Source organism: Aphelocoma coerulescens, chromosome 8 (assembly GCF_041296385.1).
Source record: "Aphelocoma coerulescens isolate FSJ_1873_10779 chromosome 8, UR_Acoe_1.0, whole genome shotgun sequence".
NCBI classification, from domain to species: Eukaryota; Metazoa; Chordata; class Aves; order Passeriformes; family Corvidae; genus Aphelocoma; species Aphelocoma coerulescens.
This window is the reverse complement of record NC_091022.1, coordinates 10,694,691-10,720,309: the sequence shown is the minus strand read 5'-3', so window position 1 is coordinate 10,720,309 and position 25,619 is coordinate 10,694,691. Positions and strand designations below refer to the sequence as shown.

General features: G+C 43.7%; 1 protein-coding gene across 3 annotated transcripts; it reads right to left on the bottom strand.

The window, feature by feature from the left end:
* Positions 1-8,202: 8,202 nt before the first annotated feature.
* On the bottom strand, positions 8,203-22,473 carry LHX9 (LIM homeobox 9). Of its 3 annotated transcripts, XM_069022484.1 has the most exons (6): positions 22,259-22,473; positions 22,045-22,163; positions 20,157-20,359; positions 19,035-19,390; positions 13,537-13,739; positions 12,095-12,373 (listed from the first exon to the last, which is right to left on the bottom strand). In XM_069022484.1, the coding sequence occupies exons 2-6, from the start codon at positions 22,159-22,161 to the stop codon at positions 12,116-12,118; spliced, it is 1,137 nt and encodes a 378-aa protein (XP_068878585.1). In that variant the 5' UTR covers positions 22,162-22,163; positions 22,259-22,473; the 3' UTR covers positions 12,095-12,115. The 3 variants fall into 3 exon arrangements, with proteins under 3 accessions (XP_068878586.1, XP_068878585.1, XP_068878584.1); XM_069022485.1 differs by lacking the exon at positions 12,095-12,373 and adding an exon at positions 8,203-9,021 and having other exon boundaries at positions 22,045-22,473; XM_069022483.1 differs by having other exon boundaries at positions 22,045-22,473.
* Positions 22,474-25,619: the final 3,146 nt, after the last annotated feature.

Genomic DNA, 25,619 nt, shown 5'->3' with positions numbered 1-25,619 from the left:
TTATGATGAAAATGAGTCTAATGATCCAAGCACAATCCCATGCCAACACTACTATTTTAATACTAACCATGAAGTAGCATTTTTGCAAGGATACTGGCCCACATTTGAGCAGTCATTTTGTAGGTACAGTGATCAACAGTGTCTTCAGGAAGACTTGTGGAGAAGGCAGACCTTCAGAGAGAATAGCTGACAGTCACAAGGTGCAGTGTTCAGGCTCCAGAGTGAATCTGTCTTGCTTGGTTACAAAGTCCAAGTTTAACCTATTACCATGGAGCTGGCTGCAGTGATTGATGGAAAAATCTGAAATTGTGCAACCCCATTGTCTCACCATCCAAGATAGGGTGCAAATGCTGCCTCAAGTACGGTGAGCTCACTTAACCTACTTCCCTGGATGCTCAGTACTTTCTCCATTTTCTTATGTACTTTTAAAGTGTCTAATAAAAATGTTTTACTTAATGTTTCCTCATATATAGGTCTCAAAGCATGGATAATGGGAAACAGATGATGTGAGCACATACAAGCAGGCTCATTTTGTATATAGAAGTAGCTTTCAGAAAAGAGATTGAATTCTTGTGAGCGGGATTGGTTTAATTACACCACAGACTTTGATCCTGTTCACAATTCCAGTGTGAATTTGGGCAAAACTTCACTGAAATGGTACAGTTACAGACAAAAGTAAAATAAGAAAAGATGTTTCATGACTCATGGCTGAGAGAGCATCTCTGAGCAGAGAAGATGCTATTAGACAGAGTGCACAGGTCATACCTGTGTACCAGCCTACCAGCCTTATTCATTGCAAACACAGTGCATGTTCTGGTCATGTAAATAAGGCCCTTAGAAAACAATAGTGCAATATCAATTCACAAGGAACAAAACATGTAATACTGTAATAATATTTTTTTGCGTGTGTTACATTTGTCACCATATTAAGCATTTTTAAGGAATTTTGACTTGCTTTTTCCCATTATTCTACACTGGATTTCACTTTCACTAGCAGTACTGTATTAATGATAATAAATTATTGCAGCAGTAGTGCAGCAATGCCCACATCCCCCAGCCACCACTCCTTGCTGTTAAGGGCAACAGACAAACACCAGGTTAATGCCTGCTGCACTCCCTTTGACAGGCTGCTGAACTTGAGGGTAGCTACAAATGACATTGATTAATTCCAATCACGTGCTCCATGTGTGTAATGGCAAATTCTCACCTATGACCCAATTTCCCTTTCAAACAAGGTGCAGTGCAAAATCAGGACGTATGAATGAGGATCACAGAGTTTGCAGTTTGGAGCTTACAGGTCTTGAAAGCTGCTCGAGTGTAATAACTTCCAACTTAGCTAAAGACGGGAGTGGCCCGGGTATGTGCAAGGTCACAGCGAGCTGACATTCACCACTGAAGAATTTATATGCTGAACACTGTCTTCTAAGGAGCTGAGCCATGAACCTTCCATCACATGCCATTGTTTGCATTTAAATACACAGCATATAGCACTTCCCTCTGGGGAACACACAGATTCGTTTACCTGTTCAGCCAACTACTGCTATTCCCCATTTGGAACTTTAATAATAGGGCATCAAAGTTCACCCCAGATTCAGGACAGACTTAAGTCTGTAGAGGACTTGAAGCACACATTCTAAATCCCATCTGTATGCACCACAGGGCTAGCAGAACATCACAAAAGGATGCTGCATACCCCTGTAGCAGTGTTTTGCTTTCTGACATTGGTAACTGACCAGTTACCCACACAGTGCTCCTCAGGAGGGAGAAGAGCTTCCTGGAGGATGTGCAAAGACACTTCTCTGAACAGGACTGCCATCAGCACTCCAGGTGAAGCCTCAGCCTAGGACACAGTCCCTGTTGGCCAGGGAGGGGATGGCCCCCAGGCTGTGACACAGCAGCAGCAGCAGGAGCACGAGCAGTGACGCAGGGACCCGCCTGTGTTCCACCACCGCTTCTGCTCACGCTGTGCTCTGCACCCAGAGTAATTGACAGTCACCCCACAATGGGATTTATGCTCTGTGCAAACTATTATCCTACTGAGGTGACCATGTGGGACTGCATGTGGGGGATGGAAGTGGGTTTTAAACAGTTAGCATGGTTGTGAAGGCATTGTTGGATGCTGCTTCCCTTTCCTCCTCAGGCTTTGGGTTGCCTGAATCTTTTTACCTAACGAGAAGGAGCAAGAAACCACTTTCACCTGTGAGCAAGGAAATCAGGATCAAAAAACTCCTAGAAATATTGCTTGAGTTTGAAACAGGTTTTTTTTCTACAGCTTTCTAAAAGCTGGTTCTTGCTTATCCTCTTCATTGTTCAAACACGAACCAAAAACCCTGGTGCTTTGTATTTATACACTGGCAGTAAACCCCAAAATCTGGGCATGCTTTATTGCTATCTCTGCCTCTCATATAGCTACTTAAAAGTTGTGCTGAATATTAAGTATCATAATTTGGAAGCACAGAAGAAATAACATCTGTTGTAACCTGAAATACCAAAAGTAGGCCTTTTCATTCCATGCCAGTCAGGAAACTAGTAACATATGTGCAGAATGCATTTCATATATGGCAGTGACATATTTGCAAAACATTCAAATTATAGTTTTATCCTTTGACCATTTGTACTCTTGACCATTAATCCAACTGCTTCCATTCTTTCTAATGCTAATTCCTAAGCAAATGTAAGCAATTGACAGCAAAAAAGGCAAAATTCAGATGCTGTAGGGATATTTCACTGGTATTCTACTAATATGCCTAAAAATCTTTTAAATATTAAGAAGGAAATAGAGTTGGTATAAATTATACACTAAACTCTTGATTTCATACCTCCAGTAAAGTCCAGTACTGCAAATAATCCCATTTAAATGCATGTCAGTGGTATCACATAGGATAAGGAAGTTAAAGACAAGCATAAATGTTTTCACTACCAGGATCATAGCGTATGGGTGCAAGTTGGAATTAGAAAGAGGAGCTTAAATTAGTTTCTCCTATCAGGGTTCTGCTGCCCATTAGAGTTACGGTGAGTTGTGTGGGATGGGTGCATGAATGCCAGGCTGGACAGGCCTTGAACAACCTGGTCTAGTCAAAGATGTCCCCACCCATGGCTGGGGGATAGGAAGGGAGTGAAGGGAGTGAACTTTAAAGTCCTTTTTAGTCCAGACTATTCCATGATTCAAGAAAGCAGTCTCTGACCAAATCAGGAGGTATTCCTTTCTTACCAAAAGCCAGCTGGGCCTGAGGGTCCATGGGCAGCCTGGGATAGGGGCGGGCCCTGCAGCATTGCCCCTGGAAGCCAGACTGGGGGCAGGGGAAGCACAACGGAGCTGAGGGCTCAGGTGGGGCTGGTCAGGGGGTGAGTGCCCTCAGCCCAGCAGGGCTCCTGCCATGCACACCATGAAGGCCAAGCATTAATAAAAGGGATAAAAGTTGCTTAAGGAGAACAGCCGGGTGTGCTCAGCCCTCAGACTGATCAGAATCTCGTTCCCAGCACAGGCAGTGCTGATAAGGCTGCCAGAGCAATCCTGCCTGGACTGGCTTCACATGGGCAGAAATGGGACAGAGGAAACACAGGTGGCCAAAAGCACTGAAGGGAAAAAAAGAGTAAAATAATTTGGAGGATTCAGAGGATTCAGCTTACTTGAACTAAGAGATTTTTTTTTATGAAGTGTTATTGAATTTAATGGCAAAATTCTTCAGAGATGCTCAAGAGAGGCCTTTGGAAACTAGTTATTAGTGTGCCTGATCCCAAAAAATTAGTTTCTCTGTTATTTTTCGTAGGAAATAAAGAAAAAGCCCACACATTTTAAAACTCTTAATTCTGTAAAATTGTTTCTTCACTGATGCTATTCATTATGTCATTTTTTAGTTTTTTATAAGACCAGAAAGTCCAATAGGCTATTATAAGACTGATTTTCAGTTTCAGCAGACCCAGATAAAGAAATCAAGAAAATTTAATCAAAAAGCTCCAGATTTCACCAGAATTCAGCAGTCCATGTTAGAAATATGATTTAGACAGTTTGAATAAGTTCAAGAACACAAATATGCTTTTAAGCTCACTACTTTTAATTTGTCCATGTTACAGTACAAGGAGATAAAAAGATCTCAGATTCTGGATGTTATTTAAAAAAGGTCTGACCACTACAAATAATGTAGTCTTTTTTTTAATGGTACTATTTTAGAGGTAAATTGTGACTTGAATATCTTCTCGATTTTGATCCATCCACAACAGCATAAGTGGTTAAAATTAGTGTTTTGAACCACATATTACTATGTAGTTGCTGTCATGTTAGTGCTCTGTTACAGGTTAAAAAGAGAAGAAATTGATTCATTTCAGTGAATTCTAACATTATTGTAAGTTTAAAACAATTCTGGACAGATAAACTATTTCTAATTGATCATAATGAACTAAGTTCTTAATTTACTGTAGCCAGATTCACAAAAAATCCTATATCCGTCCAAGGGTTTGATTATTAAGAAATGTTTGACAGAATGGAGTAGGTAATTACTTCAGCTAATGTAGTTACAGCTCATCTATGTATCTTCATATATAAGAAGCAAGGCACCTTCAAATTATAAAGCAGAAAGAAAGCAGTAATATCAGTCCGTGAGTCTGACAGACAGAGCCTCAAAGCCGCAGCATTTTATATCAAATATGCTAGCAGGCACATAAAAGGCACACAATCCCATTCAGGTACTTTCCAGTGTCCATTTAACTTCTTTTTCTGTAGCCCACTCTTTCTCATAAAGTAAAAGATATTCTGCTGGACAGCCAGAAAAGAAAATGAGAGGTATTGTCTAACACTTGTGGCTGCAGCCCGAGCAGTAACAATACAAGTTTCTTGGCAGATAAAAATACTCACCTCCAAGCTGCCAAGCTGGTTACTTTCTAAACTGATCTCAGCTCTCCCTACTGACATTACATGCATGGCTCCTTATTGTGATGGGATATGTATTTGTTTGGTAAAGGTAATCATCACCCATGAGCTAAACAGAAGTGCATATCTCTCTGTCTAAGATATAGTAGTAATCAGGGCTTTCAGCTTTCCTGAGGTTGCATTTCATTTTTCTGATTTTAGGACATTGGGCAACAATTTTTTATTTTGCCAAATAATAATTCCTGAAAAATTCTTGTTACAGGGTGTTCTTTATTGCAGCTCAATTCTGGGATCAAGGTGCATGTGGCAAAGCAAGCTACTTGATCATTTACTCTATGGTAGGTTCAAATTCCTCTAACAAAATGATGAAATAAGAATTCATAGGATGTTAAATAAAAAAACAACATCTCTTCCAGGGACTGCATATATTTGCAACTTGATAACCATTTCTTAGCTTGTTCTTTCCCTTATTATTTACTTGCTAAAGGCAGCATTCTCACAGATTCAAAATGCTCTATATCTGTTCAGCCTCAAAAATCTATACTGAAGTGAGCGACTGTGGTGCAAAAGGGAAGCATATATAACTTTTATTGTTTTGCAGTAAAATAATTATTAACAGTATTTTTATTCTCTGTTAAAGCCAAACTTGAAAAGAGAGAAAACTGGAAAATAACAGTGATTTTTGTCAAGCTAGAGCTGCCCTTCAGTCTAGCCCTCTATTCCTAGCAGCAGCAAATACCAGAAATTTCAAAGGATGCTTTTTTGCAAAAACATTTCCAAAAACAGAAGCATACTTGAGCCAGAAATGGTACAGCTAAAAAAACGCTATCATTTCTAATATTAATCATATTAGTTAAAATTAGAATTTTCTGTATTTTATATTGTTTGTTGTGATAAAATTCATCTGCAGAGGGGAGCACCTTACAGTAACATGCAAGCCAGGAATTCGGTGATTACCATAGATTTGTTTTTCTGGATATTGGAAGGAAAGCTGGCAAAATAATCTGTACACTTAAATGCATCAAGCACTACAGTTGGGTTTTTGTCAAATCTATGAAAAGAAAAAAATAAACCATACAAATGTACAAAGTTCTAACATAAAACCTACTACAGAAAAATTTTTTACGGTAAAGGAGTATCAGAACAAAAATTATGACAACTGCCTTTGCTAGAACGTGGAAGCATGGAGCGTTGCTTCCTGTAGGTTTGAATGACTTAAATAAATATGAAAGTACTGGTTATCTGAAGGCAAGACAAGGATGTGTGTATAGGTATGTGTCGAGATAAGTCTGTGTCAAGTGAGAAGCGCAAAAGAATTGTTCAACATTGCAGAATAACTGAATAAAGTCTCTGACACTATAGTAGCTTCTGGAAATTCCAGTAGCATAATTTGTGTCCTGCGTTTGGCTGAAGGAGGAAGAAATATTTTGAAGTCAATTTAATGCATGTGCCAGGTGCTTGGATTAGCAGCTCTGAAGGATGAAGTCCAAATCACAGAGCAGCATTGCTGTCCCATATATTCTATCTCATTCTGAAGGTTATGCTTTCTTTAAAGACAAGAGGATAATTTAATCTCCATGTTCATTCAGCTCCTGGCTCAAAGCCCACGGAACCGGAGACAGAATATTTCACCAATTGCAGTGGGCTGCAGTGTCATCCTTCTGTCACTTGACCTGGTCCTGCAAGCCATTTCTCTGGTGAACAATTCTGAGTGAGATGTTCTAGGACTGCACAATCTGACTTCATTTTCAAGACCAGGACAGCAAAGAAATGCTGTGTCTAGACATGGATATGTATCCCCTAAAAAGACCCCCAAGACATTTCTCACTCATGACAATACTGAAAACCTACCTTTGCCTTGCGTTCTCTCAAGCCTTGTCTGAAATGTTCCTTTCTTTCTTTCTCAGATAATGCTGCCCTTTCAACATGTTTGCTTTCTTAATGCAGGAGACAGTTCTGTATCTCTGAAAAAATTTGGACTGTCTAATGCCACTTGTCGGGTCAGTCAGAGCACTGTGTGCAGGACTGTCTCCAAACAAAACTAAATGTTGTTAAGAAAAATCAAACCTTAATGTCTAAATCAGACACAGAGAAATAAAATTGTCCTGGTTTTATTTTAGATTTTGCCAGTATTTCACCAGGATTATTTAATTAATTTATTTTTCTAATTTAAATTAGGTGGAAAATGCAGCACATGGACAGGTATCTAGACTAGAAATATCTCTGTTAAGTATTAAATTGGGGGGGGAGAAATCCAACTTATTGAAGAATGCAGTGATTTACAAAAGAAAAATTACAGTGCATAGGTTTTTTTCTTGGTCCTAAGCACCACCAAGTTCTTTACTGATTGGAATAATTAATGGTTGTATATATTTTCCTAAGGACAATGAGAGGAAACCACATTGTGGCTGTGACACGAATAATTGCTTTCCTACATTTACTTACTTTCTGCAGTAATAAATACACATAAGGCTCAGCTTAAGAATTTCACAATAGACTTAAATTTCTGATCAAGCTGATTTGAATTAAGTCCACTGTGCTAACCTTTTTCAATAGAACTTTACAACGTACTATAAAACTGTTGTTTAAACAATGCTTCCCATAATTACCACCAATAAATGATACCTTTTTATTGCCATTAGAACACTCTTAGTTACCGGTTTCCAGAGATTGCTGCAGTAACCTGTACATAACTTTGCGTTATGTTGTTAATAATTGTATGGTTTTCTTTTTAGAATTCTGAAACTGGAAAGGTTTAAGAAAACATGCAAAATGCTGAGGATACACGTAAGTGAAATATTTAATGTCCATCATTCATAAAAGTTACATTGTTTACATAGGGTTCATTAGTATATAATAAAAATGTCATCTTAATGAAAGATTTTCTGGCAAGTCTTTTATATGTTAATTTGTTTAACATATGCTTTGGCTATACAGCTAAATAGGAATATATTTTAAAAAATCTTTCTGCAAATAGTTGCTTAACAGTTACAAAACCTCATTACTAAGAATTGGTTATTGTTACACTTGCTTGTTGGCTTGTAAAAATCATCTGGGATTTGGACTCGGAATCTTAGGACCAACTCTATGTAGCAAACTTGCTCATTGCATAGTGACCATGTAAACAGCTCAGGGACAGACAAATTATATCCTTGTACTCTAAAGTCACTGAGGATTTTACACACTGTACTGCTCATGTTTTCTTATATTGATGAAGAATTTGGGGATTGTTTTATTGTCAATGCTGACGGGAATTTCTTTTTAAAACATCAGTTTTATACAAGAAGTTAAAAAATTAAAAAATTAATACCAAAGGAAATAATTTTACACTGTGCAATAGTATTGCTACTTCATTCTTTTTGATTTTAGATATATTTATAGCATATTGGAACTGCACTGTACTGCTTCCTTTCAAAAGAAAAGTTTAAATTAGTTGGAACAATTAGCTATGTGTTTACATAAAGTTAACTATGTTTGCGTCAAATAAAATGTTTATTAATGAAAGGTATTATACAAGAAACATCAAAGAGAAATTCATCATACAGAAATGTACACTATATGTGACAGATGGAAAAGTGCATGCAGAGTTGTCTCATTTAAAAAAAAAATAATTCGGAAACAATAGTACTAAAGTTACTGGGTTTTGATTCCTATGATCTCGGATGAGTGAAAAGTTCTTGAATTTACAAAAATCCATTTAACAGATATGACTAGTACACATTAGCAAGCAAGTGGAATGAATGCACTCAGATTTTATTTTACAAGTACTTGTGCTTGACAAATGTGATTTTTTTTAAAAAAAGAAAAGTTTTCTTCGAATATGGGCTGGGTAGATTGCTGCCAGGTTGCTCTGGTTTTATACATAGTTTCTCTAAATTTGTTTTTGATACCACACAATTTGTTGAAGCCTTCAGTTCTGTTAATTAGACACCATAAAATAACATATGTTTTGTTAACATTCAGGAAATGACATCAAGTCTTTTATTTTTATTTTTTGGCTCAATAGATTTTTAAATGTATGATTATCATAACCTAATATTGTCTTTGTCTTCACTGCAGTGGATTTCCGATCAAACTTTTCCCCTTCTTTTAATACTTTAGGGAATTTTCAAACGTCGGGATGTTTGGCTGTAATGCCCCATGATTTGTTCTCCCTGAAAGAAATCATAGTGACAATTTATTAAACTACAGAGCAACCTGGCTTTTCAGGGTCTGCAATTCTATTTTGTGCTCAATATACCTAGCATTAAATCTGGATTCATTTCATCATACTATTTAGGTTATATTTGTCATGCAATTACTTTAGCTCCTAGTTTTCTGGCTTTTTTAGAGGGCTAAGACAGGGTTTCAGTATCAAATCAGTGGGGCATTACTTTGCATGTTCAAAAAAGGAGGTTAAAAGGCTAAAATCTAAATTGCACCAGCAGTAGCATATACATTGAATATGAAGAAATTGAAAACCTAAGAAGGAACCGTACTTTAAAATATTTAAAAGGCCGTGTTTCTGTGTTTAATACCAATTGTTCAGCGGTACCGTAAAAGCAAAGAGACACACAGGTACATGTAGACCTTAAATTTTTAAAAAGAAACAAAAAAATCCCCAAACCAAAAAAAAAAAAAAAAAAAACAACAAAAAACTGATGGGAAATAAAACTCCTTAGATTCAAAATGGTTTATTCACACAAATTTAATAGGATATATCACAATTGTTTGGTCCATAAATATTTAGGGGAAATAGTTTCTATACAATGCATTTATCAATAAACAAAGAAACATGGACAATTTTGCTAGACCACTTACTGTACTATAAACACGAAGCTCAATATATAAGATTATTGGATTTATCAACTATATCTGAAAGAGTGCACAACTGCTTTCTATGACATGTTTGTCCCCTCTAACAGGATACACCATAAAAAGAGTTTCAGAAATAAGAGGTAAAACAGTACAAAACTAGTGAGGTGTCAAAAGGGCTTAAAACAGTTAATTTAACAAACAACACATATATCCTGATTTTTCACAAACTTACTCCCAAGGTATATCATAAGGCACATAGTAGAACTGAGTTTTAATTAGTCTACTTAATAAAGTAGATCTCTAGTACCATATATTGTTCTGTCAAAGAACAAAATTTATAAGTATCAATATTTTTACCTGTAAAAGTGTATTAATAAAGATCTCAGCCTTACCAAGGTCTTTTGGTCTGGTTAGTGGTAAATGCCCATAAGGTAATAGAAATAGGAAAAGTCAAGATTCAATATCCGTAGAAGATGATAACCATACTTGCTAAATATATAATGGCAAACACACCTTTCTTCTATTACAGTGTTAACATCTCTTCCGTCATCTTTTTTAAAAATAAGCTACTTTTCTGTGCTAATTTTCTAAAAACCCTGAGCAAAAATTACAATAATGCACTTTAATGTGGGCAGTGAACTGTCAATATGTAACCACACATTTATACAGCCAAAAAGGACACCTTTAAAATATATTAAATAGCCACTTTGACCACCAAAAAGAGATTTGATGGTGTCTAAAAAGTGGGGTATATGTGCAAAGTTATTCTTAACAATCCACTAAAAGCAAGACATAGATCTTGACTGGTTTTTGTTCGTTTTTGTTTCTGAGACTCTCCACAATCTAATTGGTGTTCAACTACAATAAAAGGATACAAATGAACATTCACCACTGCCCAGACCATTCAGACTTTTAGCTTAAATAAAACTAAAAAAAGAAAGATCACTATTGTAAACTAAGAAATGTATTCAGATCAGCATCCACAAGGCTTCTGAGTTTATCGGCTTCGAAGTTATTCACTGCCAATTCCTGGTTTTGTATGATTTTTGCTAACATTTTTTTCTTTTATATAAAGTTTAAAAAGTTAAAGTATACGTTAGAGGTATTAATGAACTAAAGATTTTAAGTTCCTGTGTTAAACAAAGTGTCTGATACAATCTCAGGAAACATCTAAAGTAAATTCAAAATAGTAATGAATAAATTGTACTGAAAATTTTTTTCTTAAACATCTTAATAAATTATATTTTGCTTATTTCCATTTTCCCTGAAAAAAAAAAAAAAAGTAGGATTTATCAAAAGTTCGTTTGAATAGTACACATGCATACACCTTCTTGAAAATTATTTTTGTGCCCACTAAAGTAACTGGGCAACCTCCTGTTTGCTTTAAAGGTACGGCATCGAAGCCATGTAGCAAACTGCAATCTTTATCTTTTTTAATTACAAAACTTCAGAGCTGCTTGAAAGACAAAAATTAAAACCCCTTCCTAGGCAACATTTCAGATCAGTAGGACTCTCCACTTGCATTGTTACTTTGCTATTTTTACTTTAATGACATCCTTATAGGAGTGAGCTCACTCTGGAGGGTTTTTTCCAGATCTTGCCTCCTCAATGTGCAGGGCACAACTTAGGAGGCCAACAGCCTGGTCCTGCCATCCTCACCCACACATGCTCTCATCACGGGTCTCTCTCCAAGTCCTCCATCCAGGCATGGCTTTCAGTGGTGGCCAAGGATGTCCCAGCTGGGTGAAGAACTGGCAGAGGAGCGTTTAGCTATCCCAGTGAGACTCCCCAGTGCTCAGGGAGGAGCAGGCTTGCAACTAATGCATTAAGGAAAGAGCACTGGTACTTCCAGTCTGACTGTTTCCAGGATTAGTTTAATTCCTCTTGTATTTATTTTTCAACATTTAAAAAATAAATCATACAGAACTTTTGGATGCATTATAAAAATAAAATTAAATTTGTGGTTCTTAAATGCTGTAAGTGAACATACAATCCTGAAGCAGCATTCTTTTGGCTATCATTAAAATGCTTTTTATCTGGTTATCAAGGAGGAATAGAATCTTCTTTTTTTTGGGGGGGGGGTGGTAACAACCAATTTTTTTCAAGGTTCTGGAAATAAGTAACATACAATTTTAAGAGGCACTTATTAGAATGATTCATAACCTTCTCTTCAGTCATTTGATAAATTTAAAGAATTTGAGTACAATTTAACAATTTAACAATAAATGTTCATTTATTATAGCAACATGTTACGTCAAACTCATTTGCCAGGTGGCTGCAGATGCTACACATCGAGCTGTTTATTTTCCCAAATATTTTGTGGGTTTGTTTGTTGTTTTCTTTTTTTTTTTTAAAAAGGCTTGAAAATAATAATAATAATTATAATAATTATAATAATAATAATAATAATGAAGAGTAAGAATTAAAAAAAAAAAAAAAAAAAATGAAATGTTAGAAAAGGTTTGTTAAGGTAGTTTGTGAGGGGCTCCCGGATTCGTGGCTGTCCAAGTTAGAGGTCACTGATGTCACTACAGTGATAGTGGGATTGGTCAGGTCTGTTAAAGTGGTCGCAGTGCCGGGTGGAGTGAGTGCGCCGCTGTCTGCTGAGGGCGGTGCCGGGAGCGAGGTGCCGTCAGCTTTATCGACACCCCCATTCTCCTGCCGCAAAAGGTTCCTTCTGAATTTGGCTCTTGCGTTTTGAAACCAAACCTGCAAACCAATCCCAATGGATTTCTTTACCGATGCTTGTTTTGCTTTGCTTATTTTTTGTCTCTGTTCTTGCTTTTTAAAGTCATTTTTGATGTTTGATTTTGCATGGCACATCACCTAAGTCATTCTATAGCTTTTCTGCTACTGGTGGTACTGACCCTCTGTGTACAGGCTCAGTGCTACAGGTGCTCACAGCCCTCAGAGAGCAGCCTCGAGAAAACTCTGCTTGCTTGCTTACCTAAAGAAAGCAACTTTCTTGATGGCCACGTAGTGTTTCTGGGGTTGGGTAGCTTTGGGGTCAAGACACATAAAGACTGAGGAAAAGGGTGAGTGAGCAGACTTTTGCCAAGGCTGAAAGTTTGCCTTGATTATTTGAAAAGGCTGAAGACAAAGGAGGGGTAATTACACCATCCCTGTCATACAGATTGTTGATATGGGTCATCTAGTCTTTCTGTTCTGTGAGGTTCACTGGCAGTGGTTTAGGTGACATGTAACACAGACAAGGAATTGCCACTAATAGATTGTCCTTCTACCTCACTCACTGCCCTTCTTTGGCACTCTGCATGTAATACACACCTCGTTTTAACTTCACTGAGCTATCACGCACCATATAGGGATTTTTAACATAATTTGCTAGGTTGTCCTTCACAGGGAAGTGCCTTTTGACTATGTAGGCCCTTAAGAAAAACAGTTGTCTAACAAGCATTGAGAGGGGGAGCCAGCTGGTCCTGGAGGATCATATTGGTCAAAGCTTGCTTCAAACACATCGGGGATCTGCTTACTGAAGGGCCACATTAACTCCTTCAGGGGAGCCCAAAGGCTTCACCCATAAAATCAGTAGATTTGCCACCTCTATCCTTAGTGCAATCACCACAGAGAGACCACAGACCCCAGGATATCTACCGGGTGGGTGGACTCTGAAGACATTTTCCTCATGTTGAGGATGCAGCTAATCATAAACCACAGTTTGGTGTTTGGCTGCCTTGGGGCAATAAGGCACACCTTTGTCACTCCTGCCACATAATAAAATACCCCTCTGCACACCCACTAGGGACACACCCAGAAAAAGTACTTTTCTATGTATATTGCTATTGTTACACATAAGGGAAAGACTATTGACTAGCAGGGGAAAATTCTGTCAAGCCTGTGATGTGGCTTCTTACCTGCAGAACTCTCTTGGTCAGGCCTGTTTTCTGGGCAAGCTGCTTGAGGTCCTTGGCATCTGGGTTGTGGTTGATAGCAAAGTAGGACTTCATGGTACGAAGCTGGTGGTGTTTGAAGGAGGTACGCATGCGCTTTGTTTTCTGGGATGGGGGATAAGGCTGCTGGTCTCTGTCCAGGTGATCTGCCTCATTCTCGTTACAACCTGTTGAATAAACAAAGTGGAACAAGGAGTTAGAGGCCATGCATCATGTAAATGATGCAATAAAGGGTTGATCAATGAAAATGATCAATAAAGGCAAAAATGTTGGGAGGGAGGGAGGGAGGGAGGGAGGGAGGAAGGAAGGAAGGAAGGAAGGAAGGAAGGAAGGAAGGAAGGAAGGAAGGAAGGAAGGAAGGAAGGAAGGAAGGAAGGAAGGAAGGAAGGAAGGAAGGAAGGAAGGAAGGAAGGAAGGAAGTACAAGGATAAGTACAGATGTGATAATTAAATTAGACCAAGAAAGATCTAGAACATTATCATTTCCTGTACTTATAACATGCTATGACCCCCAGGCCTGTACCTACTAAGGGCAGACTTAGAAAGTTCTCTCTCCTTTGGCATTTATTTCAAATAAATCTTTTCCCTGTGGTGATGGTTTTGCTTTGGGCGCTCAAAGAGTCATTTGAAATCTCATTCAGATTTTGAAATCTCACTCATTGAAACATTCTTAGCTTGAGAGAAGAGTAAAGGTCAAACCAGTGTTTTGAATGTTCCTGAGCTTTTTCCCCAAATCACAAGCACCTATAAAAAGAGATGTACAGCAGGAAAGTTTGTTATGACAGTTCATCAAGAGAGCTGAGTTTTTTGCTAATAAAATAAATGCTTTTGGACTCTGCCTGGGAGTTTATATGAAGTGCTCGAAGCCCTTCATCTGTAAAACATATCTAGGAAGCAGTTGCATCCAGACTTGATCCAGTCCCCCAGTCACAATCAGCAGTAGCCCTTAGCTGGTACTGGTTTAGGACATTTCTGCAAGCAAGCAGCTAGGGGCTCAAAACTTAAAAAGAGTTTCTCTGCTTTTTCTGATTCAGTATTTTCAAAGTGTCTATGAAGGTTTGTTTCAGATTACACTTTTATGGGTGTGAATTGTACACAAGAGTTGTAGCTGTTTGGGGACAGTGGCACCATTAGTTCAAATTGGAGAAAGAAATTACAGTATTAGCAAAAAAAAAAGTAATAAGTACATCTGTGCTTTTCTTTTCAGCCTGAACAAAAAGGGTTAGCCATTTCTAGGATCTCATTTTATAAAGATAGCTCAGTCACACAGGAGAAAATTAATGGTGTCATCCTAGCAGGGCATATTAATTAAAGAAGAGCTAATTAAAAATGTTTCAGAATGTCTGTAAATTAGACTGAGTTTCATTAGTTGCTCTTTTTGATTTTTGAACTGCTTTCCAGTAGTTACTGGATTATTTACAAGGCCTAGCTGATCCCCATTTTTAATTGACAGAGAGAGAGAAGAGAAAGAGGGAAAGCACAGAATACAGAGAGACCGATGTAGGCAGTGCTGAAAAGAGAGGCAAAGCAACTTGAAACCACAAGAAAATAAAAAGCTTCTTGAAGGTGTTTTCTCTTTTGAATTATAAGACAAGTCAGCATGAACAGATGCTGGTAAGACAACGCTTTGACAGAAAATCAGGTGAATATTTAATTATAGCTAGCTTTGCTCCTAGTCTTGGTAAGAAGTATATCTGTACTTTCAAACAAAGTAAGCTGACACTTCTGAAAAGACCAGGAGTTGAAAGTTGCCTTAAAAACAATTTCAGACCAGATTCAGATTGTATTTACTACTTGTTTTCACAAGCAATCACACTGCCTTCAGTCAAACTGCGTGGGCTGTAACTTATGAGCTGACATATATCAGAGTACCAGAATTCAGTCCTCAGGTTTTACTTCAGAGTTGCAAGCTGCTTGTTTGTGTTATTTTCCTTGGGTCGCTTGGGCTTACAGCAGCAACACAAACTTCCTCAGGCTCCTCTGTCCTGCTTACTGCCTTTGTTTCTGTACTTTTTTTTGTCCTTCTTTTTTTGTGTCAATGGTCTACTTTATTTTGGATTTTATTTTCAAGAGAAAATGAGAAGAGGGTTCCAAGAATCTTCAGACAATCCTAGTTTATATAATGATTACACTCTCTGTTTTACATAAGCAAAACAGTGCTGTAACACTTGGTTTGGCCACATCATAGGCCAGAGTTTTACACTATCTCCAGGAGAACTAAGGGAAAGCAAGAAGTCAGGCAAGACAATGCTCATTTCTTTGCAGCAGGATTGGAGGGTTGTTTAATTTTTGCTTTCAAAGGAGCTAGAACAGTTTGTTTCTTATTGCCAAGAACTCTTCAAATGAGCTCTTCATAGTTTTTCACACACACACACATATAATGAAATAAAGTAAACAGCTCTTTGAGGAACAGCTGTGTAAAATATTTTGCTAGGGAAATCTTCTTCACCATCTCATTTCTATATCCTGTAAGCTGTAAGTCAACGCAGTTTCCCTCAAAATACATATTAATTATGTGATATAAGATGTAATATAGAGAAAGCCTTGAATATTTTAAGTACTTTTGAATAGTTTCTTCCATTTTTCACATTAATTCCAGGCAGCTCGCAAGTATGAGTGACTTCTACCTCATAACATTTTGAGTTATTTATTGTTGTGTTTTCACTTTACTACCGAGGAGCTGAGAAAAAATAAATTAAACTAGCAAACAAAATAACAGAATAGAAAAGCTGTTGTAGATCCTGCAGCAGAGTCTGATTTTCCATTCTGGACCAGGGCTCAGCTCCCCTGAAACATAATGTGCACACAAATCTAAGCCAGGGCCTGCTGGATGGCTGTGAATACACACATGCTCATGCTCAGCTGGGTGAAGTTGTTGGCTCCATCGGAGTTTCGTTTTTAAAACTCGGGGTCGTTTTCCGTAGTGGCTTGGCACAGGGGTATGGACACCGCTGCTGGGACTGTTTGGGAAGGTACTTGACTTACTGGGGAGGTCACAGCCGGGGTGCCCGCAGCCCCGGAGCGCCGAGAGAGCCCCGGCCGCGGGCGAGGAGCTGCGGGCGCGGCTGCGGAGCGCGGTCCCGGCTCGGTACACCCCGGCGCAGGGGCGATGTGCGGGGCAGGGCTGTGCCCGTGCCCGCGGCTGTCCCCGGCCGGGGCACCGCGCCATCCCCGCGGGGCGACCCGGCCCGGACACCGCCCGCCCGCCGCTGCCGGGGCTGCGGGGCCCCGCTCCTCTCTCGGAAGGCGGCAGCCGGGTATCCGACATTTAATTCCTGCGGACTGCTGGCCCTTTGTAAATGATTACGTGCAAGAGCAGTTACTGAGTCACAGGGCAGGGAACGAAAAATGTGTGTAGGGAAGTGGCTGCCAATTAGTTAGAGATTTTTTTTTTTTTTTTTCTCTCAAGAAGCGATTTCATCTACTGCAACTCATTTCGTAGCTGTTCCAGATTCGCTTTCCTTCTCCTGGATCTGGAGCACAGTGGATCAGTGGGCTGGAGCCGTTTGCACCGGATGCACGGTTTGGCTGCACGGTTTCTCGAGACCATGTGTCAACCCTGGACATTGCTAGATAATAGTTATAAAAAAAAAAAATAAAATCACGGCCCTAACAGAACAAATTTCTCAGCCATCCAGTCTGAGTCCAATGCATCAGAGCGTTTGCTGATTTGGTTTGGTTTGGTTTTTTTCTCCCCGTTGCCCGGAGGATTCTGTGAGTTCTCAATGCAGTGAGCTGTATTTTCGTAATGGGTGGTGCTTTTTAATCTGATTTGAAGTCAGTGGTCCATCTTATATGGCCCGTTGTTGTAAAGAAGGGTAGTTTTAAGACTAGTACACAAAAATTACGTCAGCGTTCACAAATGTCTCTCTTGAGTCCTGATCTGAAGTTTAAGGGGTGCTTTATCATATCCACAACTCTTCATCCTGCCCTAACTTCTGATTCTAAATCTAACGCTAAGTTGTCCCTAGAAATATTTCCCTTTAGGAATCTGGGGATTCGGGTGGTGCTGTGTGGACCAGGGATAGAGTCCAGAGAGGAGCGCGGGCGGTCGGGAAATCCACCACTGGAAGCTGGGGCTGAATGAATCCTGGCTGAGCTACAGGTTCCCTTTTCTTTAGCAGCTTTCAGGATTGATTGGAAGCCGCTCCGTAGCCAGGGATTCCAATGTCATCTTCAATTAACAAGGAACAATTAGCGCAGTGATTACCCTGGCTCCAAGGTCTACGCATCAGAGGAGATGAAATCGCCTTGCACAGCTCCCCGGTTCCCAGCTAAAGCCCGTTTCACGAGCGGCCCCAGAGGAGGTGCCGGGGGAGGGGTGGGGAGGGCAGGGGGGCGGTGGAAGATTCCTTATGGATCTCAGTGGCAGCGGGTTGAACTTGGTGGAAGGGAGAGAGCCCCGGGCCGAGAGCGGTACACTGTTACCGACCCGCGATTGTCGGAAGGGGAGGCCCTGACCCCTCTCCCGGCTCCCCGGTGGGGCCAGCGGTCCGCAGTCCTGGGCCCGGAGCCCCCGGCTCCCTGCCCCAGCTGGGACGGCTCCACACTTCACGGGGAAGCACACCTTGCATCACTCTTGCTGCCCACAGCTTTCTTTCCTCTGTTACCGTCCAATCTGAAGCTTAAGTTTCGCTAAAATAATTTTGGAGTCGGGAGTTTGCTGATTCGTATTTACCCTTACTGCTTTCGTCTTTTATCTAATGAAGCTCTGCCTCAACTGCTTGGTCATATCTGAAACTCCTTCACCTCTGGCCGCTAGCACTCTTCATACACGGTTTGGGCATTCAAGTGACTGGAGTTAGAGAGGATATTTAATACACGGCAACACTTGTTCCTTTCCTACTGTTGAGAGAACAGAAACCGTTCTCATTAATTACATTTGTTAGGGTCTAGTTACAGGGAACAACATTTACTCGTTGACCTCTTGTACAGTTTCATCATTTATGAGTCAGTAAAACAAAATTATTCAACCTGAAGAATTAATCACTATAAATTCAATATATAAAGCGATATGTGCATACTACATTGGTGTTGTAGGAACCATATACTATAACTTTAATTCTTTTTTTTCTGATTCATTTGGTTACTCCTAGATTGAGGTTTAAGTGGTGAAATGCTTTTAGCTAATCAAATGTAAATAATGATAACTGTATCTCTGAGATTCCAACAGAGAAAGAGCTATCTGGTTTTGGGGTTGGGATTTTTTTTTTTTTTTTTTTTTTGTCTTTACCCTGGGAAGTGGCTAAGTTTTGGTGTTTGACATTAATAGGCAAAGACAGCCTTTGAGGAGGGCTGCTGTTAGCTTTCCTGCAAACGCTCCAACCCTCAGAGGGCTGTTTGTTTGATTTTCCAATGGTTAAGCAAGATTTGGCCTGGCTGAGTTACTCACGCACTGCCTGGCTGAGGGGAAGAATGCTCTGTTCGGGGGAGCGGGAGGCAGACTCGGCGTGTGTTTCCCACCTGAGTTGTAGCTGACGATGTCCACTCCCAAGGCAGGGCTCTTTCGTTTCCTGGGCCTCCCCTTCTGGACCGTGCCAGTGCCGTTGAAGTAAGGCAGGGCCAGCCCTCCACTCTTGGCAGCCAGCTCGGTGTAGCTCAGCTGAGGGGGGTATTCTCCTTGCAAAAGGGACTCGAAGTGGGCCCTGCAGTAAACCAGGTTGTCCTTCATGCCAAAGTGATCGCCCGTGGTCAGAGTCTTGTTGCACGTGGTGCAGGTGAAGCAGCTCAGGTGATAAACCGATTCCCTGGCTCTCATGACCATTTCGGAGGCTGAGATCCCAAGGTGGCAGCGGGCACATCTCTGCACGGAGAACCTTCTGAAGGAAACAGAAAAGTGGGCATCAACTAGAACGGCAAAGGCAGAGCTTGACCCGGTGCCTCCCGCCTTCCCTCCCGGCCACGTGAGGGAGCCTGTCCCCGACGGGGTCGCGCCCCCCGGGCCCCAGGACGGCCCGTGCCACCGGCTGTGGCCCCTGGCCCGCCTAGTGTCGGGACATCCTCAGGGAGCCGTCTCTGGGGCCCCAGCGTGAGCGCCTCGCACTCTCCGCCGAGCTGAGCTATTCTCTCAGGACTTTGGCGAAAGCCCTGCCGCTGCCCGTGAGCACGGGGCCAGGCAGGCCGGAGCGCGGGGAATCGGTCCCCGCTCTCCTGGCATTCCTGTCAAGACGAGAAGAGCCGCGAGGCGCTGACCAGCGGGACAGCTGCAACACACGGACAAGCGGGGCCCGCTCCCGGGCCCGGCCGCGGGGCTGAGCGGGGGCGGCGGGCTCCGGCCCTCGGGGAAACCGGCAAGCTGCGGGCAGAGGGAAATTTTGGTCGGGTCTTTACGGAGGGAAACCGCCGAGCAGCGGGAGAGCCTTCGCCTGTTTGTGCACCGCCACACATGCTCAATCAGCGCGTCCCCTGACGGCCCGTTCAGTTCTGAAACGTGCGAGACATTTCTGAGGGGACGCGTTTACAGGGTTGAGGAATAGCTGACTGCGAAAAGCTACCTTTGAAAGCCTGTGTGGAGAAAAGAGCGTTTCGGTTCACAGTGCCTTTTGAGGGGATGTGTTTTAAACCCATGGGGACTGATTGCTGTACCTGTAGTAATCCTCCTTGCAGTAAATACTGCCGTCCTTGGCAAAGCAGGTGAGTTCTGACTCCAAAGCCAGTTTACATTCACAGCACTTAAGACACCTGAGGTGCCATTGTTTGTCAACAGCCAGCAGGTAATATCTGTCTGAGATCTTCCCTCCACAACCAGCACACAAAGCAGGCTTCTCGGGGCTCATGGGGGGCATGTTCTGCAAAACAACCACACCACAAGGGATGAGACAGGGAGAGAAAGACAGGCAGGCAGGCCGGGCTGGGGACGGGTCCTGCGCAGGGCCCGGGGCTCGTACAAAGGCACGGCTCTCTGGGACCAAACTCTTGGCTCCCGGCGGGAAGTTTAAGGGGGAACCGGGACCCGCTAGCAAAGTGTTTACCGCGATTCACAGTAAACCTCTCCTAACGATCTAATGTCATTTCTGTACGTGAAGGCAAAGGATTAGGCCGCAGTAAAAAAAGCAAAGCCCAGTATTTTCTGAAGTTCTGAACTTAAAGTCTGAGGCTTCCCCGTTTCTTTAGCGTTTTAATCTTAAAGCAATTCACAGGAACAGCATTTTAAAGTAGAAAAATACCGGTTTGCTGTTCCTAAAGTTTACGGCAGAGGGTTCAGGCTTGCACTCATTCTACGGCAAATTTGCACCCGTATTTAAACGAGCCGCAACCGCGTCTCTAAAGAAAGACAGGCCTTTTAAAACAGAAGCAAGAGAAAGGAGACAGGTGGATGGTGTAAAGAGCAGCGAGTATGAACGCTCACCGGCCCTAGGGACGTGGGCAGAAAGCTGGCACGGGATGTTTTCAGCTCAAACCAGCATCTTTTTGTCAGTAAACTTCTGCAAGTTTCCATTGATCTGCTCCCCACGAGGAGTGTCGCTCGGGACAAAGGGAGACGGAGGGACGGCGGAGACAAAAGCTCGGCCGTGAAACTTGGGGTAGCGTTTGCTGATAAAGTAACAAGGGGAAAAAAATCCAAAACATCTTGTTCTAAAGTCGCAACTGTTTTAAAGTGGCAACTCCGCATTCATTTTTCAATCTGAAGTTGTGTTCCTCGCCCCCTTTTCTTTTTGCAGCAATTGAAAGGTGAATTAAATTTACATTGCAAATCCTCATGTAACAAGGCATGAGTTTATTTAAGAGAAGTGGTAAAGGACCCTATGGCCCAAAGCCTTAAAGCAGTTTTCCAGGCCGTTACTTTGTGTGCAGAGCCTTGTGCGCGATCGGCGGAAGCCCTACAAGTTGGAGAAAGGGAGATCTCGCTTTGCACAAAGCCCAGCGCGACACTCGATTTCTCCGCCATCCCTTAGTACATTTCTGAAGACTTCTGAAGACTAAGGAAAGAGGAGATGTTACTTTCTAACAAAGTAGTCGGCCGGCATAACACTCAGGGAGAGCGGAGCCTCTTTGTATCAATCACACACTTCAGACCAAAGACAGTTGTGAAAAGTAAGCAGTCGCGGTTTGAGGTTTAATTTAGGAGGTGCCAGGAGCGCAGAATAAAAGTAAAGCACACCTCGGGAGCTCCAGATGCAGCCCTGCTCGCAGGGGTAGAGCGGCCGCAGGCAGCCGAGCAGGGGCAAAAGGCTGCTCCGCCGCAAGGGCTGAAATCCCGTCCCTGCTACGATTTAAAGCAGTTTCCCCGTTACTCCAGAGAGCGCACGCAACGACAGGGTTTAGACAAATGTATAATCGAGCCTGGCCAGCACAGCACCCAGCGTTACGGGTGGGTTTACAGGGAGCCTCGGAAGGGGTTCCACAAGTAAGGGGTGACAGGGAAGGGGCAGAGGGAAGCAGCGTCTTTCTCTTCCCCAAAGTCAGGGTCTGTCCCGGTGCGGGTCCATGCTTGCAGGGATTCCCTTGCAAAGAGCGCCAGCTCCTTTCTTACCGTTTCTCGGCCGTTCATCTGTCCCCCTTTGGCCAGGCGGGACTCGGTCTTGGATCGCCTCTCCATCTCCTCCATGATTCCTTGGATGTGGCCTCCGGAGATCCCGTGGAAAAGCATGGCTGGGGGACGGAAAGGACAAGTATTTTCTTCTGCTCTGCACCCCACTATTTCCATATACAGACCCCAGAGTCTTTAGATCATCCAAAATGTTTACACCGAGGCGCACAGCGAGGTTGCAATAGGAGCTTCTCTTCGCGCAAGCACTGAGGGCTTCCTGAAGATGTGCAGAAAACAAACAAGGGGGAGAAAATGTAATAATAATTAGTTTTAAAAATAAAATAATAAAAGCGAGCTAAAGGATCTGTTACTGTTCTGGAGAGCTAGGGCTTCTGACTGGAGAGACTTGGACCTGGGGCAGTAGAATCAGTCGGGAAAGGATATAGTTTTGAATACAAAGAAAGCAAAAAGAAGTGCTATTTTCAGCAGTCCCTGGTTGCTTTAAAGTTCCCAGTGCCTGTAGGTTGGATTTGGGACTGCTGCTTTCCGGAGCTCTGTCCAATTTGTTAAGAGACTAAAGCCAGCCCATTTTTGATAATTTAGTAGGAGGAGTTCTCTCCCTTGAGCTGCCACTGATTTTTATTCAGACAACAAAGACCTGTCATACTCCTCTCAACCCCTAGTGATGGGCAAGCAGTGACAAACATTACGGTCGGGGCTGTGGGTGGGGTGGGATTTATTACCTCCTCCAAACACGGAGTCCCGGGAGTTGGAGGAGACGGCGCCTGGCGAGGGACAGGGTGGCCCGGGGCCCCGCTCTCCCCCCGGGGGCCCCGCTCTCCCCGGGCCGCGCCGCGGGAGCCTCCGTTCGGCGGCCGCTCGGGCTGGCCCCGCCGTGCCTGGCTCCGCCGCGCTAACGGGAGAAGGAAGAGGAGCGCCGGTGCGGGGCAGCCGAGGCGGGACGGAATGGCCGGAGCGCTCCCCGGGACCCGCGGAGGGGTGCTGAGGCGGGAGGGAGCCTCGAAAGCAGGAGGGGCCCGGGCAGATCGAGCGCTTCCCGGGGCGCTGCCCGCCCTGCTGCCCCGCGGGGCCCCCGCCAGTACGCGCAGCAGGATGCGGCCGCTCCGCAGGCACTCCGCGGGGCCAGCCCCGGCCGGCCCGGGGACACCCTGGCGGGACTCTCTCCCCTCGCCCGCTCCTCGGCCGCGGACTGCGAGCGATCATTGTGTGCAGGGGACCGGGCGATGCATTCCTTCCTGGCTAATCTCTCTGTCTGCTCTCCCTCCCCTCCTTTTCCCGTTTTCCTACTTACTTTTCACACCACTCTTCCTTGCCTTTCCCTGAAACAGCTGCCGGCTGTTTCCTGACACCTCGATCCCTACTGAAGGATCTTCCTGGCGGCAGTCCTGCGCTCCCTGCTCCCTGGGGGACACTCCACACCAAGCCGTAGCGCGACTAGTGAAAGAAGTACCCCAGCCCCCACTTCCTTTCCAAAGCATCCCAGAGACATCCTCAGGGGCTCCTCGAGTCACCTCTTCCATGTAACCCAAGATTCAGGCAGCCAGTTTCCTCCCCTCTCTTTCCCCCTAAGTAGCTAAAATTAATGTTATTTGCAGATTGAATGTTGTTACATTCCTCCGAGTGCCAGAATACAGCTCATAAAACACAATTTCACACAAAGATGAAGTCAATCAAGTGAAATAAGCCGGGATTTTTTTTCTCTGTTGGCACACTAGACCCTGGACAGCAGGGCTGCTATTTACTGTAAGTAATGTAATTAGCCCTTTTGGATGGAAATCAATGCGTTGTGTATATGTGTGTGTTTTAATAAGAGAGTAATAGCTATAAAACCAACGAGACTCAAAGGGCTGAGGGAATCTCCCTTAAAAAGGGCAGATCCCTCCAGAAGCCGTAGCCTTCTGCAGAGCACTCCCGGTCTGGGGGAAAAAAAAAAAAAATCTATGTGTGGGGAAGGAGGAGGGAAAGATAGGCTTTCCTTGGAGAAAACAAGTCAATTAGCACAATAAGACATCAGGAAAAATAAACAAGGTGATTCAATCCGGGATACGGGAGTTGTTCGCTCGGGATCCCCAAACCTCCCCCACCCCCTCCTTCCCGTCTCCGCTCCGCGACGCCCCGGCTGCTCCGGGAGACGGGCGGAGGTGCTTCCCTCTGGCCCCAAGCCCCGCTGGGGAGCTGGAGCGCGGCCGGCACCCCCGCGGGGCTGCGCTGCCCGGGCCAGCCCGGTTGCGGGGCCGGCGGCTTTGTCGAGCGGGCCGGGGAGGAGGGAAGGAAAGGAGGGGCCGCGGCTCTGCGGGCGGGGGCGATGCCCTGTGCGGGAGGGATCGCCCCGCTCGCCCTGCGCCCGGCAGGTACCGCCGGCGTGCGCCCGCCTGGCTCGGGGAATCACAGTGGTGGCTGTCGACACAGGTCAAAAAATCTCACTTGGAGACGAGTTTATTTCTAGTCGTTGCAGTATAGTCTTTCCACTCCACAGGCACGTTCAGGGTCTGTTCTGGGTGTTTTCCCCTTCAAAGGAAATTTTTCTGTATTCCCATCCAGTTGAGCTGTTGGGGTAACTCACCCTGCCTCCGCTTCGTGTTGCATCTACTCTCCTGGAAATGGTCTGCACTTCCCGTGGCGCTTGGGTTGCCAAAGACACCCCGGCGTGTGCCAGGCAGAGCCACTCGCCGACCCCCGCCCGCCCGGGCTGGCCCCGCAGCCCCGTCTCGGAAGCCCCGCTGCCGCCGTCCCGCTGTGTCCCTGCCGGGCTGAGGACCGTCAAACTCATTATACCCGCCGGGAGTGGGGAGAGGAGGGGTCTGGGGGAAGCCCCCGGCTGCCCCTAGGCCCAGTTCCCTCGGGAGCTAAAGTGGGGATCCTGTGCCCCCCGAACAAGCTGTACCCCCGCCTCGGGTGCCCCGGGTACGGGCACCGCTGTCCTCTCCTCCCGCTTATCTCGCGTTTGCTGACTCGGGTTCACCGAAACACTCTGCAGGTGCGGCGTCAAAGTATCGGTCCAAGGCAGAGACACGGAAAATATTGTTTGTTAAATTCCCGTCTCTACCTTAGCTCGACGGCGCCGTTAGGAGTAATTGGGCAGACTCATAACAAAACTCAGAAATGACTGAGCCTCCTCCGGTTGGACACACTTAATTAATTAGAGGGTCCTTTCTTTCTGCTCCATCAGGTACGGTTAAGGATACGCTACTAGCTACTGCTGCTCCAGTAAAGGAGGCCAGGGGTTTCCAAGGCGTTTTCTGATTAACATCCTAATGCTGGCAGACCACTTCTTACCTAAAGGGACACTAAAAGTTTGTTGCTAGCATCAAACGTGACTTCTCCGTTTCCAAAAGGCCTGTAGGAGATCAAGGTAAATCTATTTCAATGTTCCTGAGATCGCATTCCTCGCTGTGAACTGGAGCTCTGCTGCTCTAAGGCAGGCTGGTAGCGAGAGGTTGCCATTATAACACGAGGGATTCCGTACAGTTTTGCTGGTTTGCTTGGGGAGGGGAGAGAAAAGCTCACAAAGAACACGACAGGGAATCTAAAATCCAAATCTACGAGCCTGTCCCTCG